We start from the raw sequence: 20,609 nt of genomic DNA on the forward strand, positions 1-20,609 counted from the left end.
TCAACCAAGAGGAACTCGACTCGGTTTACAATAATGTAAAACATAATACATAAATTTGACATAAATCAGTCCTTATTCAAAGGACTCAATTCCTCCTCCCTTCTCTTGTCCTCCTTCTCTTTTCTTCTTTCTTCCTTCTCTTCATTGTCGCCCCCTCCTGATGTGTTACCCATAAATGTTTCTCCTCTTTCTTTAATGATTGTAGTTCATCCCCCTTTCCTTTTGTATCGGTAATAAATTTGTATGTATATATTTTATTATGTAATAAACTGTTTTATTGCTTGTCCCCTTTTTAAATTTGTAATACGCATTAAAATACATCAAATTTTAATAAAACTTGAAACTTTAATACAAGTTAGCCAATGACATCTCAATCCCTCCCCCCAATGAATTGGGAGTACAAGCAAAAGGAAAATTAAATAAGCCATTTGTCAATTGTTATACTTTTTTTGGTGCTCCTGTATTACATCAAGTTTTCAAGTTTCAAGTTTTATTTTAATTTGATGAGTCGCTTAATTTAATTTTTACTAAGCGAGTTACAACATAGAAAAAAATAACATTTATTTAAACATAATGTTTAAAAATTTTAAAACAATGGTTAAGACCAACAAACATACAGACCAAACCGAGACACTAGGTAAAAACAGGGCAGAACTACATTTCAATATTTTTAGGGTACAGAAGAGAACCATAAATGGAAAAAAAAACATTAGGAGGGGGAAGTTGAAAACCTGGAGGGTAATGTAAAATTTTTAAAGCGTCTTTAAAAAGAAAGCTTTTTAAATGACTTTTAAAATGCATTTTAGGCATTGTTTGAAAACGTATTTAACAGATTTTTACTGGCATAGAGGTTTTTTGTTTTCTGTACTTCACTGATATTGTCAGTTAGCTTATTATTATTATTATGGCAGAACTGGCGCTGAGCGCATTCTAGTGTGCCAACAATTTATAGAACTGCCCCTTTGTTTGTAAGGCGTGCAGTGGTCCTGTCCACATCAAGAGCATTAAACAGATTCAATCCTGCAAATGCACAGGCAGAGCTTCACCTGGAATCGGTCCTGGCTTGGGTTCCGGTGAGCTTACCATCATTCCAAGGTGGAGGACTTCCAGGCAGTGAGCTGGCCACTGGTGGGCTAGGAGCTGTTTTCTGCGATTCACTTGTAGAAATGACAGGCTGTACCATAAGGAGACAAAAAAACAAAAACCCATCCTGTGAATATCCCATTGTATGTTTTGAAGCAAGCACATGTAGCACTGTTCTCACCTGCCTTGTGAAAATGGAAAACCAAGGAGATGCCCCAGCAGTGCATTTTTATCGTAATTTCAATGTGATAGCTCTTACAGGAAAATAAATGATGCACTCACTTCAGCTTAAACAATACCAGAATTTCTGACTCAGTTTCATGTATATGTTGATATCATGTACCTGAGCTCAAAAACCATCAGATTAAAGCAGAATTTGTTCATTTGCAAATCAGAGAGAAATCCATTTCCCGCTGTCTTGCAGGCGGGGTCATTTTGGCCATCTGTTTGTTCTTAATGATCATTGTATCCTCCATGGCAGGTGCTTTACAGATTAAAAGCCATCACTTGGACCAATTATTTTGCCAAGCCATTACACTGAAAATTTGTCTGATTAATATGAAGGCTGCTCTCAGATTTCCACAGCACCAAGAAAAATACATTTATTATCTTTGGCACAGTAGCAGTGGCATAAGGGGCGGTGGTGTGAGCAGCATGCCCCTGTCGGTGTCAGTTCGTCCCTTTGATGTCACTTCCTACGCACGGGTCCCAGAAGTGACGTCAGAGAGAGAGTGCCGATGCCAACACGGGCAGCAACCTCACGCCAGGGATGTGAAAAAGGTACGGGGGGAATGCAAGGGGCACGCGTGCGTGGCAGGGAGAGGAGGAGTGGTGCTGCGCTCTAAGACCATGCCCAGGGTGAACTGCCCCCCAAACTCCACCCCCCAAAAAAAAAACCCCTTACTACACCATTGCACAGCAGAATAGTAAATGATTCAGGGATATTGCTAATGCTTAAACCATGTCTATCGCTCTTCGGAAAGCAAGATATGCAGAGAACTTGAGCGAGAAAGATCATCTCCCTTAAAGTCACCCCAGCAGAGAAGCTGGAAAATGAAATTTTATATGTCAGATTTATGGATTTAAATCTGTATCTTTCTTTCTTGCTCTTTTAGTCAGTGAGCGCATGGAGGAAGCTGTTTTATGAATTCTAAGGGGGAACCAGAGGGGATGGTGGATACCATCTACCACAGTGGCGTAATAAGTGAGGTGAAGGGGGCAGTCCGCCCCGGGCACCATATTGGTAGGGGTGCTGGCACTCCTCTCCACCCTCCCCTGCCTCTTCCCACTCCTCCCCTCACCACACGCACCCCTCCCCCCCTTCCCTCTAGTTCAGTGGTCTCAAATTTGCAGCCCGCCAGGTACTATTTTGAGACCCTCAGTATGTTTACAATAATCACAAAAGTAAAAGAGCTTATGTGTATCCATGTGTTTTCTCCTCCAATTAATGTCCACCAGTCTACATCCAAAGATTATGTTTTGAGTCTTAATAGACATGTCATGCAGCTCTTTCTATAAAAGTCTGAGTTTGTCTACAGCACAAAGTAAGGATGAGGGTCCAGTGCATTCTTCCTGGTTTGTTTTGGCTCTCAGAATAAAACATTTTTCTACAATGTTCTGTGTAGACAGCTGATCACTGTCTGTGATCAGAAGCAGTAAGTACCAGCCTTTGTGCGTAGAAAGAAGTGAAGGGCCCTTTGCAATGGCCTCTCCGAGCTTGCTTTGTGCTCTTGTCACCAGAGTTGCTGCAGGAGAGAGACACTTGGATCAGCCCTGGTTTCTCATCTTCCATCCTAGCACATTGTGGTATAAGTGATCCCTGTTTCTGCTATTTGCAATTAGCTCTGTAGATAACAGAATGCACCAGGCATAGGTTGTCAACGTGTGGCGCAGTGGTTAAAGCTACAGCCTCAGCACCCTGAGGTTGTGGGTTCAAACCCCTGCTGCTCCTTGTGACTCTGGGCAAGTCACTTAATCCCCCCATTGCCCCAGGTACATTAGATGGATTGTGAGCCCACTGGGACAGAGAGGGAAAACTGCTTGAGTACCTGAATAAATGCATGTAAACCATTCTGAGCTTTAGCTATAAATGACAATATTCTTATTAAGACTTAGCCAAAAGGAAAGAGTTTTATAGCTCATGCAAAATTGTCATTTCTTTCATACGACATTAACTATTTTTTCTGAGGCCCTCTAAGTACCTACAAATCCAACGCCAGCTCCATAGCAACCACCTCCCTAAGGAGCAAATGCCTGGCCTGAAATGCCACTGCCACTGCCACTGTACAAGTGGCATTTGAAATGTCCAGTTCAGGAATCTCAGGTTCCACAAGTTTAGCACAAGATCTGACCAACATAGTGCCCAGGGAGAAATGGATGTCTGTGCCCCAGCTATATACGAACACAAAAAAAGCACAAAGGGCCTTCAAGTTCCGGGTAATCCTGCTTTAATGATGGACCTGAAATGGACTGTGTTTCGGCACCTCTGCCTGCACCAGGGGTCAGAAGGTCTAGCAAATAGGGATGATAGATCAAAATAGTCAATGAAAATTTTTCTTTGCCCAAACTGGTGAAAAAGAAACAGATTCAGTGGCTTAGAAAGGGTGAGCGGTGCCCCTCCCTTGCCCCTTCCCAACTTCGGTAAGCAGCCACAAATTTTTTGCCCACGTCTGCTTTGGTGCTCTCTTTGATGTCCTAGGCACGGGTCCCGGAAGTAATGCCGGAGAAAGTCCCAAAACTGACGCGGGCAGCAAGTTGGTGGCTGGTCACGCTGAAGTTAAAAGGTATGGGGGAAGGGAAGGAGCGTGCGTGCGGCAGGGGAAGAAGTGGGAAGGAGACAAGGAGAGGTGCCGGCGTCCTGAGCAAGATGGCGCCCGGGGCGGACCGCCCCACTCCCCTTACGCCACTTAATCTGGTGCCACAAAGAGCTGTGCTGCACACATAGGTCTATCATTAAAGCAGAATTACCCAGAACTTGAAGGCCCTTTGTGGTTTCTTCTTTGAATCTCTCTTATACGGTTTCACCAGCTTTATACAGCAGGATTGCCCATTGTAGAAAATTGAACAGCTAAAACATCACCGGCAAAAAACTGGAGCATGAACTTCCCTATGGCAGCACATGGACGATCATGTTTTGAAATGGCACCATAAGGGCTTCAGGGCTGGAATACAAATGTTTACGTTAACCATTTTAGAAACAGAAGCGTTTACTTTTCCCCAAAGCTGCCTGAGCCCCATTTCCCTTGTCTGTTTCACTTTTCGGGGGTCAAGACACATCGACCGATGAGGCGTTAAGGAGGTGACCTCCTCTAATCCCTCCAGTGAAGCACTGCTCAGTACGACCTAAGGTTACCATATGGCTCCAGAAAAATGGAATGAGACATCCAGGTTTTGCTTTCAGTGGAAGGAACATGTAGATGTTTCAATTTGTCCTCCTTACTTCCATTGCTTTCAATAGAAGTAAAACCTGAATGTCTCAATCTGTCCTCCCTACCCCAGGAAACAGGTCTAGATCTCAACGATCATCATTTGGAAGAGATATTCATTCCTCTTCTGTAAGAGAGTATAAACTAGGGTTACCAGATATCTGGATTTCCAGATATGTCCGGGGTCCAGACGGCTTTTCAAAACCTAGCACTTTGTCCAGGTTTTGATAAGCTTCCATCAAATCGCCATCAGGCAGGAGAGTGTGATGGGGCGGGGATGAGTGGGCGGGTGTAGGGATCCAGATTTTCAAAACGGAAAATCTGGTAACCCTAGTATAAACATCCATATTTTAGGCTCATCCTAGTCCTGCTCACAACACACCTAGACCCCCTCCCCCCTAGTCATATGGACATTCTTCAGTTTTAGACGTTTGGCATTTGGACATTCATGCATTATGGACATCTAAATGCCAGTATGAATAGTGTTTCTAAAACAAGTACCTTAGTTTCGTTCTTAAAGGGGAAACACAATGCTTGCTTACCATATTCCTCTCTATTCCTCTTGGTGTGGTTCTGTTACCATCTGTAGGAGAATCTATTGACATAGCCTCAGCGTTCATCACACTTCCAGGGCTTTGCTCTGTCACAAGAGACCTCTGGAGCGGCATTGGTGAAGGTGATCTTCCAAGAAGATGGTCTGGTAAAGGCACAGTAGCTACATTTGGTGAGATTCCTTGGGTTCCGTTAAATGGCTGGGTTACATTTAAGCTATAATTGGTCAAAGGTGACATAGGAGTATTTTGTAGAAAGTTCTCTGGTATTCTACCCGAGTTCAGATTATAATTATTTGGAGTAAGGCCTTGAATGGGCAGGTCGCCCTTTATCTCAAATGGAGGTTGAGGATAATTATTCTGATGCATTGGTTGCGGTTGACCAAATATTGATATTTGTGGTGGGTACATATGACTGCCTGGTAAGATTCCTTGAGGCTGGGAGGTAGCTGCTGGTGGAGGTGGTAAAAGGGTCTGTGCCATGCTCATTGCCAAGGAAAAAACATTGGCTAAAGAAAACAGAGGGGCGGTGGTGGACCATTCCGTTGTAGGATGCAAATTTGATGCCATTGGTGGTACTGCATTGCTTGCAGTCTGTGGCACTATCCCATTAATAAGCATGTGTTGCAAAGGGCTTTGTTGGCTTCCAGGAGGACTGAGTAGGCCTGAGAAGAGAGGGCTCTGTAGTCTGTTGCTACTTGTACCATTTGTAGTCTGAGGAAGAGGTGCTGGAAAAGTATTGCTTGGAGCAGGGGTTGGGAGATGTCCAGTCTGCAGCGCACTGAAAGCAGAAGGTGGAAAGGATTGAGATGTAGGCAGGTGACACATTGCTGGAAAGGAGGCAGAAGGACTGGAAGTTGTCTGAAGCGGTGGCCATGTTCTGCTGGCTGCCACTGGGGAAGCTACATTAAAAAAAGAACAGAAAATTGGTAAACCTTAAAGGGCAGAAATAGTGAGCAGGGTCTTGCCGTCCTTAATTTATCCAAATTAGAGAATGACACGGGGACAAATATGTCCCCGTCCCCGCAGGAACTCAATTTCCGTGTCTCGTCCCCGCAAGTTTTGCTGCTTTCCATGTCTCATTCCTGTAAGCTCCGCCTTAACCGCAACAAGCCTTGAACACTTATGATTTTAAAGTGTTTGAGGCTTGTGCAGATGAGGACAGAGCTTGCAGGAATGGGGCAGGGACAGGAAAATAACTCATGGGGATGGGACGAGAAAATGAGTTCCCGCGGGGACGGGGAAAAATTTGTCCCCGTGTCATTCTCTAATCCGAATACCAGGCTTATCTCTGGGTAATAATAATAATAACTTTATTTTTATATACTGCAATACCACAAACAGTTCAGAGCGGTTTACAGAGGAAGAGACTGTATACAGACAGCGATATTATAAAAAAAATTTCTAAATTACATTAACATGGTAAGATTAATCAATTTTTCCTGGAAGTGTTTTAGAAGTACATCATGGAAGAAATGGAGTCAGAGAAATTTGTCCAAGAAGTTTTGATTGACTTCCTAAAAGTTTGGTAAGAAAGAGATAAAGTTAGTTAAACATTTATTCCATTTGCCAACTTAGAATGATAGTGTTCTATCGAGGCATCTCTTGTAGATACAGCCCTTCAAGGATGGGAAAGAGAACAACTAACTCCTGACTCCACCCCAGAACTGCTTCAGCATCACCTGAATAGTGCCAGGGTATGTCTACAGAGATTTGGCAACATTACAAAATAATGCTATTGAAAATCCAGGGATGTCCCTAGCCCAGGGGTGGGCAACTCCGGTCCTCGAGAGCCGGAATCCAGTTGGGTTTTCAGGATTTCCCCAATGAATATGCATGAGATCTATTTGCATGCACTGCTTTCAATGCATATTCACTGGGGAAATCCTGAAAACCCAACCGGAGTTGCCCACCCCTGCCCTAGCCAGTAGCACTTTGAAAAGCAGCATCTATGACCTAGAAAACCGCAGCTGAATATTGGATGATGTGTTTCTATGTGATTTAGGGTCATTTAAGGTCAGCTAGGAGCGCTACCATTTACTGCACAGATAACAACTGTGATAAAATCGGTTTCTATGCTCTGTGGAGGCTTAAAGCAATTCAAAATTTTGTTACTAAAGAATCTCTCCAGAACCTTTTCTATGCTCTTATAAATTTGAAAATGGACTACTGTAATGTGATCTAAGCAGGTTTGCCTAAATCACAATTAAAACGTCTTCAAACATTACAAAATACGGCAATGAGAATTTTAAGTAATGCTCGCAAATACGATCATGTAATGCCTTTATTAAAACAACAGCAAATAAAGCCCCCGAAAAAAACAGGACCTTAAAAGATGCAATGCAAAAAGGGTAGGGCTTGCCTGGAAGATTCTAAACCTTGTGGGATAACTAACTCACACTAAATATAATATATCAATTTTAAATAGTGGAAGAGCGCCATCAGTGTGGGGGTGTGAGCTCTGAAGACAAGCTCCAAGAAGCCGTTGTAATGCTCTAGATACCACAGAGCCGGCACCACTATAGGGGCCAGCCGAACACGTGTGCAATTTAGTGTAATAAATTAATACAGTGAAAAAAATATCTTAATAATTATAGTGAAAAATTAATAATCACTCCTAAAGGAACTTTTGTTACAAGTCAATAAAAAGTTATTGTCCAAAGGATGGCTCTCATATACATAGAGACCGGACCTAACACGGTCCATGTTTCAGAGAAACACTGCTTCTTCAGGGGTCCGAGTTGTAATGTGCTTCACTAATAGAGAACCATATGGGGTACAACGATGTTGTATAAAATTTGTGGATAGCAGGCAACAGTGTTCACATTGAGTATCAGTCCAACCGGAGCACTGCCTGCTATCCACAAATTTTTAGGATTTTATACCACATCGTTGTACCTCATATGGTTCTCTATTAGTCAAGCACAGCACAACTCAGACCCCTGAAGAAAGAGTGTTTCTCCGAAACACGGCCCATGTTGGGTCCAGTCTCCATGTATATGAGAGCCATCCTTTGGACATAACTTTTTTTTTTTTTTTAATTTATATTTATCACTTTATCAAGAAATACACTTCTTGTACAGAAATGAATAAGCTATACAATTCCTATCCAAGGAAATTAATTTAGACAAAAAAGTAAAATTATTCACTTAATCAATATTTAAAGTCCCATATTGATAAGGTCCAATTCAATAAAGAAAAAAAGGTGAAATTCAATAAAGAAAAAAAGGAAAACACATCCTATTTCACAAAGTAGGCGGTCAACTGTTAGTGAATACAGAAACAATTTCTTATTCAGTTGTTAGAATTCCCCCTTCAAGACGCTTCATGGTTAAGAATCCCGACAGCTGCGAAGGTTCAAAAATATATATAAGTACTAGACTTATATTTTATAACACATTTGCATGGATATCGTAGAAGGAAAACAACCCCCATTGCAGTCACCCCTGGTTTTAACAACAAAAATTGTTTTCTAGGTCTCTGGGTTTCTTTTGTCACATCTGGAAACACTTTAACTTTTTGACCCAGAAATTCCAATTTTTGTCAGGCAACAATACTACTGTGACCAACAAAAGTAGCTGATCTAATTCTTTTAAAGAGGTATCCAACATAGTTGTTAAATCCATCTGTTGATTCTGGTCTTGTTGTTGCCCCTCTTGATCGTTTATTGGAAGATAATAAATGTTTCAGAAAGGAGGAAACAGTTCTTCTGATATATCAAGAATTTCGTGAAAGTATTTTTTTTGTGATTTAACATTTTTTATTGATTTTTTTCATATAACAACAAGTGTGTCATAAAGATTCATATACACTTACACTTGATACACTTGATATCTCCATAACATAATGTACATACAACATATCTTATATAATCCTTACTATAATTTTAGACATCATATAAAATTTAATAATTTTATCACTATTATTCAATTATGAATTCCTTTCCCTCTCCTTTTGAAGTGAAAGTATTTTTTTTAACATTTCTTTAGCTGATATTGAGGAAATTTAAAATTCTAAGGTTATTTGCTCAACTATTATTTTCCAATATTTCCATCTTCCTTCTCAAATTCAAATTATCTCTAATCATAGTGGATTGTATCTGATTAACTTCCAAGAGGTCTTTTTCAATTTTTTCCACTTTTGTATTTATTATGATATTATCTTTTTTTCAAAATTGTTATGTCCTCCTTTTGTTCCTGGAACTTCTGCTTTACGTTTTTAATTTGTGGTGACAAAGTCTGACCCAAAGTCATTACTAAGTCCCATATTGAATCCAGGGTAACATTAGTGGGTTTAGAAATTGTTAAGTCTGTGATTCTTCCTCAATTGCCCTGGGTCTCTCCTGAATGCCTTGTTCCTCTTGCTCCAGCGCAGGTTTCTCCGCAGTCAAGCTCGCATTCAGTGCCAAGATCAAAATAGCCTCCCGGGAGATAGAGTCCGCCACTTCGGAAAGACTGTCCTCCCATGGAGAGCTTGCACTCTGCGGCTGTGGAGGCGGGGTCTTGGCGTCTGGGCTCAAGGTGGACTCCAGCCCAGGGAAACTCGCAGCAGCTTCACTCATAGCCTGCGGTTCCACCAGCAGGCGACTCCTGGATGCAATCGGCTCCTGCTGTATACGCCTCAGGAGATCTTCAATAGTTGCCTGTGAAGGGGTTCCTAAGCGCCGTGAGGCTCCGACAGCGCTTTTTCCTCTCCTCTTCGGGTGAGATAAAGGAAACGATATCCTGAGAGCGTCTTCTCACTCTCAGTTGCTGGCAGCCATCTTGGAATCATCAATGGACAATAACTTTTTATTGACTTTTAATAAAAGTTCCTGTACCTTGTACATTCCTCTCTCCAGTTTCTTTTTGTTTTTGGTGCTTTCTCTTCGCTGCAGACTTGTTGAATTTCTCTTTGTTTTGACTCAGGCCTTTCTCTACTTATGTATTATTTAATATTATAAATTCTTAATTAACTGACAGTGGTCAGTACTTAAAAACCTGCTAGTTTGGATTTAGTTCATATCTTTTCAGTAGTAGCCCTGTATAAAGTGCTTCTCTGACCCTCGGGCAGTGTCTCTCAAACTGTGTGCCCTGAAGAGATTCCAGAATTTTACTTTATTTTTAAAAATTCCCTTCGTAAGTATAGACTACGTCAGGTATGCAATAGTCTGTTAATGTTATGAGTGCCTGTGTGTAACTGCCCAGACAAGCATCGTTCTTTGATGTGATTGGTCCTTGAAAACTAATGGCAAGTAATTTTATTTTTATTTTATAAGCAGTAGTAATCCTAACTTGAGCAACAAAGCAATCAAGGCTTAGTTACTGTTTAGATATTCTTATCTTTGCGAACTTAGATTTTTCAGCTCTGACAAAAATGAAATTGAAACAAAGAGAACGACTGCAGATGGTGGATGATAAAATGCATGTTTGCTTGTCAACTATCGAGCCATGTTTTGAGTTTAATTTGCACTAAAAAAACAAGCACATCCATTGTATTGATTGGCAATTCTATCCTATCCTAACCAGTTTCACCATTGTTACAATTACCCATACATAACTTAAAGAACTTTAAATAATTAACTCTCAATTTTATTTTTTTGTTGGTTTTGCAATTGTATAATTTCAATTAAAATGTGCCGAGAAAAACATTTGCTCCATTTAGTGTGTCGGAGTCAGAAAAGTTGGAGAGACACTGCCCTAGAGGGCTCACAATGGAGGGTTAAGTGGTTTACCCAAGGTTATAGAGAGCATCAGTGGGATTTGAAGTCTGGCTTCCCTGGTTTAGTTGCTTGGCTACTCCTCTACTTCAGAACAAAATGCAGAATGGGCATCTCTCCTGCTCTGTCTGAACCCTCCCTCCCCCTCCCTTTTCTTTCCCCTACCCATCTATAAGACTCTACCAAGTTCTTTTACCCACTTGTGTGGAGCATTCAGCTCTTCTTTTCCTTAGCCTAGTATAAAAAAGATTCATCCCATGTAACCCCAGGTTATATTTTCAGATAATGCTCAATTATACCAATCATTGAAAAGACAAATCAAAATATTTATTCAAACTCAAAGGCGAATTCATGTGTTTTACTTGTAAACGGATTAATGTATGTGTTTTTTCACACTATTGACCCACTGAGCTCACAGTGGAAAAATAAATCAATCTTAATTTCCTGCCAATGGAGGAAACAGAGGACAAGCCTGTGGTGCCAGTACAGACACATTACATAGTAACCCAGCGAACAACAGAGAGAGCGGCACGGCACGGCCCAGCTAGGCTGCCAAGTAAGGTGGATTGGGTTCTAACTGCTGCTTGAATGCTCTTCGTTCCCCTCAATGCAGTTTAAAATATACATTCAAATCAAAATGCATTTTAGGAAAAACAGCAATAATAAACAGAAAGAAAAACTCATAAGGTGCGCATTATATTCTATGGGCGCCTTAGAAAAAAGGACCCCGTAGTGAAGAAAAATATTAAGAATGTTGCAAGCTATTAATTATTATCAACCAAAGCAAACTAACGCTGGCTTTTACTAAACCACAGTAAAACATTTTATTGCAGGCTAGCAAGGTAAATGCTCTGACGATCATAGGAACTGCCGGCCCGTGGTAAAAAGCTCTACCGTGATGTATTTTCCTTTTCTTTCAACTTATCTGCCAGAAAATGTTGTAGCTGAACTGGATTCCAAAAAGAAACACAAAAAAATCCTGTAACCGTTATTCCCATGATTGACAAAATATTTACATGGAAATTTTTTATATTTGTGCAAATTTTTACAAACAATTTTTCACTTGTTACAGAAAACAAAAATACAAAAAAGAAAGGGTAACATAGGCCCCCTTTTATCAAGCTACGTTAGGTTTGTTTTTTTTTTATCGCCGGCCGTTGCGGTTCATAGGAATTCGGTGAGTGTTGGAGCTTTTACCTCAGTGGCTGGCGATAAAAACCCCCCTAAAGTGGCTTGATAGAAGGGGGATATAATTCTGGAAGAAACACATTCTAGTGGAGACAGATGAGTAAGAAGGAAATTAAGATATTTACAAATCTTTTTTTTTTCTGACAGTGGTGCTATCAAAGGAAGTTGTCTAAGCACTTTATATTCATTTGCTCAAGCATTTTTCTACGGTGCTATCTGATTATTTATTTGATATCCCTGTGAATAGAGAATCATTTCCTGTGATTTATTGACTTTGATCAATAGATTATCTAGATCTGGTTGTCCATTAGACATCCTTCCTTCCTTTTTGTTAAAAGACTCCTCCTGATTTATTGAATTATCTTGTTATGTTTTTGTAAGGACAGGGTCAGAGTTGGGTTGGTTTCCCCAGGAAACTGGCAAAATTGTTTTAATGCTGATCCCTAAAAAGCCTGATGCAGATTTGACTCAAGTTTCCAATTTTAGGCCAATTGCAAATATTTCATTCCTTACAAATATGGTTGAGTTTGTGGTAGTCTTTTAACTGACTGAGGGGCTCATACTCAAAACAAAAATATGTCTATAAACCCACCCAAGTCGGCACTTGGATGACCTAAAAGACAGGTCGTCCAAATGCTTTTTTTTAAAATATAATTTCTTTATTCATTTTTAAACTTATATCAAGTGTACAGTAAATATCAACCAAATATAATACATCACTTGAAAAATTTTCAATATCATACACCAAGAAGATTTAACCCCCACCCCCCCTCCCAAATTCATATACAACTAATATATACCACATGAAAATAATATCTTACGACAATCATCTATATATTCTTAATGGAAAAACAAGAAATCCCCCTCCCCCCAAATCCACATGTGTATTAAGAATAAGTGTAACTTATTCATTACTATAATTTAATAAAGGTCCCCACACAACCTTAAATTTATTATAATAATCTTTTTGAACAGCCAAGAATTTAAGATGCCAAGATTCTAAGATATTCATCGTACTTGATTTTGCTAAAAATACTGCATATAAGAGGAAACAGCTGTTAGCATTGCGCCCAAAACTGAGATCCATTGGTGCTAGATATGGGCTAATATACCCTGCTATAATGAGGGTAACGTATGAAAATAAAACTTTGAACTTTGAAGATCCTTTAAAACTACAAGAATTTCTGGAGGTAGGTCATCCAAATGCTGATAATTGAAAAGGGTTTTTAGATGTATCCAGTAACTTTTTAGGCCTCTGAATCCCGCTGTGCACCCAGAGCTGAAAGGGGAGTTTTTGAAGGAGTGGTGAGGGCGGGATGGGGGCCGACCCACACTAACCCCCTCTTTTACAAAACTGCAATAGCAGTTTTCTAGCGCTGGGAGCTGCGCTGAATGGCAGTTTCATAAAAGGAGGCCTAAGTCGTACTGCAGAGCTAATCGAATGTTTTACGAGGCTGCCTGGACGGAACTTATACATTGTGGCTTAGACAATGTAAAACCAGGTCTAAAGGCTGGTTCTGTATAGGATACCCAGTCTCAGAAGCCGCTTAAGTAGCTTTTGGGATTCACACATGGGCACCAGCGTTCTCGACTTTAAGAATAAATGGGACATCCACGTGGGGTCCCTACGAGGGTCGAGTTAAGGTACTAGGTCATTAGCACTCAGACCTAATGGGGTGGGTCAGTAGAGTGGGCAGACTTGATGGGCTATGGCCCTTTTCTTCCGTCATCTTTCTATGTTTCTATCTTATATAGAATCACCTAATACCATGATTCTCTAACTGGCGTCTATGTCATAAGCGTCAATTAGAGAATCGCGTTGCTGCTGAGTTGATCGCGGCACGGGAATTTCCCTGCCGTGATCAGTTTATCGGCAGAGAACCTATTCCCCCCGTGAAGACTACTGGCAGGAATGATGCCCAGTCTCCTCTGCCGCCACCCCCCAAGACATCCCCTAGCTTGAGGGATGCCCAGTCCCTCCTGCCAGAACCCCTGAAGCCGCCCCTCCCGCTCCCGAATATCTGCAGCAGGAGGAGTGCCCAATTCCTCCTGTTGCCGCTTCGCTGAGACATTAACTGGCAGGAGGGATGCCCAGTCCCTCCTTCTGGAAACCCCCCCCCCCCCCAAGTTTTGAGAATCTGCGACTTAGTTCTGTTTACACAGCTTTATCAGTATAGGAAATTCAAAGTAAATAAATAAAATTTATCCCTTGACTTTTTGAATTGTTTCATTAGTGGACACTAGTCTCTCCTTTAAAAAGTTCCTCTTAAGGGCTTCTCTAGCTACAAGTAAAAGCTAGTCAGTTGCTACTTGCAAAATGTTTGCCACACACTTAATATAGACAACTAAAAAGTTCTACAGGTTTCTAGAAATTTGCAGATGGCTGTTGGACTTTTGCTTAACTTTCTACGAGGGATCTTCAAAAAGTTTTTATTTTTTAAGCACTATTTATTAAATATCTGTACCATCACTTTTCCACAGGTGAGCCGGCATGCCTTACTGACTGGTCACATGACACTCTACGACACGCCTTCTTACCACCCCAACCATTTCCCGCCAAAATATGAAAGTGCTGAAACTTTTTGAAGAACCCTCGTACTTAACAAGCTGCTGCATTTGAGAGGGTGAAGCCAATGAATCTTCTGGAGTACATATGCCAACTGTAAAACCCTTGTATAAAGCCATCTACTAAGTGTCCTCTATGTAGGCGTGCCCCTTACTTCATGAAGAGGTGTACGTTTGACAGAACTGCCAAATCTGAAATGGATATAGGTCACCAAGGATCAGTTCAGTCCTGGGAAAGGCTAAAAGGTCATGGATTTGATATATCGCCTTTCTATGGTACACCCAAAGCATTATATACAGGGGCTTGCTCTGTCTCTAGTGGGATCACAATCTAAGGCCCTCTTTTTCTAAGACGCGGTAGAGGTTTTACCACAGCCCGGGGTGCTAAATGCTCTGACACTTAAAGAACTTGAATGAGTTTCAGAGCACCATTAGAATATTTAGCATTCCAGGCCAAGGTAGAAATCTCTGTAGTGGCTTAGTAGAAGGGGGAGGGGTAAGTTTTGTACCTGGAACAATGCAGGTTTAAGTGACTTTTCCAGGGTCACAAGGAGCTGCGGTAAGAATTGAACCCAGTTTCCTGGGCTCAGCCCACTACCCTAGCCATTTGGGCTATTCTTCCACTGCCTATCTGCATTTGTAAACTTGGCTTTTAATGCTATCGTTATTGCAAGTCAGAAGATGGACTGGAGTGAAACCGAGGTTGCTTAGCTGTTAGCACAGAAGAAAATAATCAGCAATCTGCTTCCTTCTTTCCTGCAGAGTTCCTACTGAGACAGCTGCAGAAGGGAGAGCTGGCCCACCTGTTTCCCTGTCCCTGGGAGAACCACTTGCTGTGAGAACCAAGGGTTGAGCAGTGACTGAAGGGCTGCCTCTACCAGGAGACAGCATTGGGAGGGGGGAGTAAGGAATAGAGAGCAGTTTGTGGAGGGGATCAGGATATAAAAGAGAGAAAGATAGAGGGAGAGGGGAGGAGAGGGAGAACAGAAAACTTAGAGAACAAGGGGGGAATGGAAAGGGAGAGGTTTGGATGACAACAAAGAAAGGAGAGAGACAGGAGAACACAGAAGAAGAAGCAGAAAGGGGCAGAGAACATAGGATCATGGAGAGAGACTGGGACAAGAAAAAACCAAAAACCCAGCAGGTAAGATAAGGGCTCACCAAGCGGAGAGGGTACCAAAGATGCAGGAAAGCAGGATAAGCCTTGCACGGCTGCCACTTCACCAACTCCCTCAGCTTTGCACAAGTACTCTTCAAGTTTGACTAGTAATAGCCCAGCCTGCAACTGGTTAGGAAGGATTGAGATAAGAGAGGAAGGGGGTGAGGGAGAAGTGAGAAAGAAGTGCTGTAAGGAGGACAGGCTTCAATAATAATCCTTCTCTGGGGTGCCAGCTGGAAGGGGAGAGAGGAGAAAGAGCAGAGATTCCAAGAGAGAGAAGATGAGAGGCAGGAGAAAAGTTAGCAAGAGAGGGAAAGAAGAAAAATATTTATTTAAGAGAAATACACTGCTGAAGAAATGGGAGACAAAGAAAGGAAGAGTAAATTCTGCAACAGAAACGTGAAAAGAGAGAGAACAGCAATGAAAGAGGAAAAAAAAAACAAATCTCAAAAAATAGTGAAATGGCCAGAGAACAAGAGACTCGCTGAACTAGAAAATCAAGCCTGAGGGAGCAATCAATGGAAAACCTCCTGAGAGGATCACGAGTTGCACGGATCTCCCACATAAAGAGAGTTTCAGAAAGAAAAGAAATGACACACAATTCATTCCCTTCTTGCACAAGATAATCTCCGGCCCCAGAGGCTGCACCACTTTGTGAAAACAAAATGTGTTTGCAGGTTTCAGTAAAGTGCCTCTTATTCCCCGGTTTCCCTATTAAACCGTTTGCTCGCTGCTACCACTTAAAATAATTAGGACGATTACGCATTTTGGGGAGAGAAGAATCGCTTGTGTTTTGAAGGGGTGTTTATGAGCCCCAAATCTTTTAAGTATATAACAGCGCGATTAACTGCCTCTACCCTCCAAAGCCCAATTGACATACCAGTTTGGGGCCAAAAACCATAAAACCACACTAAGGAAAGGCAACCTGCAGGGAGGGCCAGAGCGAAACGTCTTGATCGCTTGCCGAGTGCAAATTCTTGGCGTGTCAGCAGGCTGCTGTCACCTGGAAGCCATCATCCCTCTCTATGGCCAGGCCTGTTTATTTTGCTAATATGGATAAGATAATAGCGTTTTGTATTGTTTTCAGCAGGAGGGTTTTGGCGGAGTGAAGGGTGAGCAGAAATGCTTTATGTATAAGGTGGTGCTGCTGTTAGGGATTAACAAAACATTTTGCTATGTGGCAAGCAGAAATACGGAGAAACATTTGATTGTTTGTCCTCAAACGGCTGAGTAATTTTCCCAGAAGGGGTTAGTAGATTCTAACTGCCCCTCCCCCCTCCCCAATAATGGCATCATTTATAAACCAGAAAAATAAATAATGCATAAATTACCTAAAACTCTGAATAATCTTCTGACATGGAGAAGTCGGAAGCGGAATTTACTGAGCTGGAAAATGGAAAGTTTGAGACAGAATGAAGCTTTCAGCAAGTGAAAAAAAGCGAGCAGTGGTGCTTTCAGACTTGGTTCTACGCTGGCTACTGGCAAATTGAAGGCGGTCTTGTTTGTGTTCGTTCCCTCCCCTTCTCTATTTTATATACTGTAAACCGCTGAAATTTTAACCCTGGTTTTCTATTTGCGGTGTATCAAATAAACTGAACTTGTGGAGGGCAAAGTCAGAAAGGCTTCTTTTGTGGCATGGTGTTTCCTCACCCCGGGTGTGCATTAAGACCCTCTTTTATCAAGCCAGGTTTTTACCACGTCCCGGAGTGCTAAATGCTAAGATTAGTGGTCTCAAACTCAAACCCTTTGCAGGGCCACATTTGGGATTTGTAATAATAATAATAACAGTTTATATACCGCAGGACCGTGAAGTTCTACGCGGTTTAGAAAAGATTAAAAGAATGTACAAATGGATTGAACTTAAGAGGTGAAAGAAAGGGGTTAATAGGTCAGGAACACCGATTGTTGAGGAGAAAGATGTACGGGTCAGCTGTCCAGATACTTCAGGAACAGGTACTTGGAGGGCCTCAGAAAAAAATAGTTAATGTCTTATGAAAGAAATGACAATTTTGCATGAGGTAAAAATCTTTCCTTTTGGCTGAGTCTTAATAATAATATTGTCATTTATAGCTAAAGAGACATATGATCAAGAAACTGATTTTATTTTACTTTTGTGATTATGAGAAACATACCGAGGGCCTCAAAATAGTACCTGGTGGGCCGCGGGTTTGAGACCACTGTCTATGAGCATCGGAGCTGAATCTGGGCCACAGTAGAAACTTCTACTATGGGAAAGGTGTATGAGGGTAAGGAAAAAGTTCATCTATATTATTTCATCTACACCTTGTGTTGCTTCTAAAAAATAAATGAACTCTTAAATTCTCTTGTCCCAGCTGTCTCAGTTGAAATCCAAGTCGCACTGGAGAACACCGTGACCACTGTTCCCTCACTGGTTGCTGCTTTGTGATGGATTGGTTTGTGCACTGAAGGACTTCTCCCTATTCTTCCATAATGTGGAATATATGCAGGTACAATCTATGGAGCTGGAGCACCTGTGATCACTGGCAGCCATGTGTAGCTGCACATCCCTTAAAAATTTTAACTGCACGATTAATCGCATAAGGGGTCCTCCTGCACATTTCTTCTTGTACACTGCAATATATAGACAGCAGAAATAAATTTTCAGAACTGACATGTTTCAATTACTAAACTAAAAATAAAATCATTTTTCTTACATTTGTTGTCTTTTATTTTATTTTTGTAATTATTTGGTTCCCTGTCTGATTCTGCTTCCCCCTTTCTGTGCTCTGAATTCTGTTTCCAGGGTCTCCTGTCCATTCAATATTTCTTTTCTCTCCTCCTTCTTTCTTCATTCTCTGCCAAATATCCATCTTTCAAAATCAACTTTCTTCTTTTTTTCTGCCTCCTTCTCAAATCTATCTAGTTTCCAGCTCTTTCCTTTTCCCTCCATCCATAATCACAAGCAAGTTCTACTCCTGCTTTAACCTCATTAGTGCAGTGGCATCTCTCCCATTCCCAGCATGTCCTTTTTCTTCGCTTTCCTACCCTCTGTTCCTGTCCACCATCTCCCTTCTTTCTTTTCTTTCTTCCATCCCCCATTTCCAACATCTGTCCTTCTCTTCCCCTGCTATCCAGCATCATCTCTTCCTCTTCCCCAAGCATCCAGCATTGTTCTTCTCTCTCCACCCCTCACCATCACACACCTGTCTCTCCCTCCACCATCCAGTATCACCCATCTCTTCACTCTGACACACCATCACTAGCATTGTTGTGTCTCCTAACCATCTAGAATGAGTCTCTCCTCCTCTCCCCACTATCACTAATCACAAATACAAAACCATCATCCCTCATTGCTCCATCTCTCTCCCTCACCCCAACCATCTAGCCTTCCTCAGGGGTAGACTTGTGATCCACTAGATGGCGCTGATATAAAGGAATGGCTCAGGCTTGTAATACTGCACTAAATCCAAACACTGCATGAGAAGTCTACCCCGAGGAAGGTTTTCTAGTGGAAGTGTTGGGTTCAAAGATATAAGTGAAAGGCTTGGTGTTCTATATATATGTGATATGTTTTTATGATTATTTTCAATAAATTGTAATTGCCCTAGAGGTTGATGTGCCCAGTCTCTTCCCCACTTGTTTTTTGTTCTGTTCTGCTTTGCGTGGGGTTGAGTTTTCCTGTCTCTTGTGGAGTGTTTTTGGGCCCGACAGAGCCAGCAGCAGAGTGCAGAGGGAAGAGTCCCTGTACCTGCCTTTTGCTTCCTGCTCTTGGTTCAGCGTGGTGAAGACCAAGGCAGGATCTTGAAACAACATTAAATGGGTGAGCCAGCAGGAGGGGGAGACAAGATGGTGCAAATTTGGAATAGGGGGGAGAGAGCAATGCCGGAACGGCACAGGTGGGGGAGAGACAATGATGTCGTGAATTGTGTTAACATTTTTAACGCAAGTTAAACATTTAGATGGAAATTCTATATGGGCCACATAACTTAGGTACTAGCAGGCATCTGCTGTAAGTAATATGAGAATTGATCAAGCCATTAAAAGCTGATTAAAATGCAATTTCAAATCATCTTGGTGCCTCCTGGGACTAGCAGCTAACACCTGGGCGCCTAGAAGCGCTTAGTGATGCCGCACACCCAGGGGTAGCCAAGGATGGAGTTGGCCTTAGGCATCACTAAACGCAGCTAGGTGCGATTCTATAAAGAACCTAGGCACCGGAAATGTAGGCCTTTCAAATCCTGGTCTAAGTTTGTCGTTCTGGGAGTGTGGGGTGCAGTAGTTAGTGCTACAGCCTCGGCACCCTGAGGTTGTGGGTTCAAATCCCGCGCTGCCCCTTGTGACCCTGGGCAAATCACTTAATCCCCATTGCCCCAGGTACATTAGATAGAGTGGGACCAGATAGGGAAAAATGCTTGAGTACCTGAATCATTAGTAATCCACATAGAATATTAGGATATGCGGAATATAAATTATAAAATTAAGTTACGTGCAGGTAGACACAATTCTTGAAGTGGTGCCTGAACATGATTGACAAGTAGCAGATGCCATTTTTCTGCTGTTTCAGGCGCCACTTATAGAATCAGCCCCTTAATGCGTCAGTCGCGCCATTCACGTTTCTGTTAACAGGTTAAATGTACAGCCCTAAAAGTGCGTGTGTGGAGGAGGTCCTGCTCATTCTGAGAAACGAGGATGAAAGGATGATCTGGAGTTCTTTAGCTACAGGGATAAAAGATCGCAGTGTGCAGCCAGGCATGACGAAGAGCTCTCAGTGTGTAGAGCCATTTCAAAAAGGAATTTGAAGATATACTAAATACAGCATGGAGTTGTTTAGAAAATTGCACTACTACTATTAATTATTTTTATAACGCTATCAGACGTATGCAGCGCTGTACAGAGTCACAAAGTCCCTGCTCGAAAGAGCTTACAATCTAAACAGACAAACAGGATGTCATGGATACAGTTAAGGGGAACGGTTAATC

General features: G+C 41.7%; 1 protein-coding gene and 1 long non-coding RNA gene across 2 annotated transcripts in view; one reads left to right on the top strand and one right to left on the bottom strand.

Annotated features, from left to right (window-relative positions):
- The window catches only part of WNK4 (WNK lysine deficient protein kinase 4), a 233,957-nt gene that overhangs the window by 12,914 nt on the left and 200,434 nt on the right, over window positions 1-20,609 (bottom strand). The window contains exons 15-16 of the mRNA XM_033917613.1: window positions 5,051-5,961; window positions 1,084-1,174 (exon numbers count right to left, since the gene is read on the bottom strand). Coding sequence (XP_033773504.1) covers window positions 1,084-1,174; window positions 5,051-5,961 — 1,002 coding nt within the window. The remainder of the gene's footprint in view (window positions 1-1,083; window positions 1,175-5,050; window positions 5,962-20,609) is intronic.
- LOC117347153 lies at window positions 6,544-9,884 on the top strand. Its single transcript, XR_004536727.1, has 3 exons — window positions 6,544-6,587; window positions 6,671-6,756; window positions 9,434-9,884. It is a non-coding gene; the product is annotated as an uncharacterized LOC117347153 (long non-coding RNA).

The sequence above is a fragment of the Geotrypetes seraphini genome, chromosome 13 (genome assembly GCF_902459505.1).
Source record: "Geotrypetes seraphini chromosome 13, aGeoSer1.1, whole genome shotgun sequence".
Classification (NCBI taxonomy): Eukaryota; Metazoa; Chordata; class Amphibia; order Gymnophiona; family Dermophiidae; genus Geotrypetes; species Geotrypetes seraphini.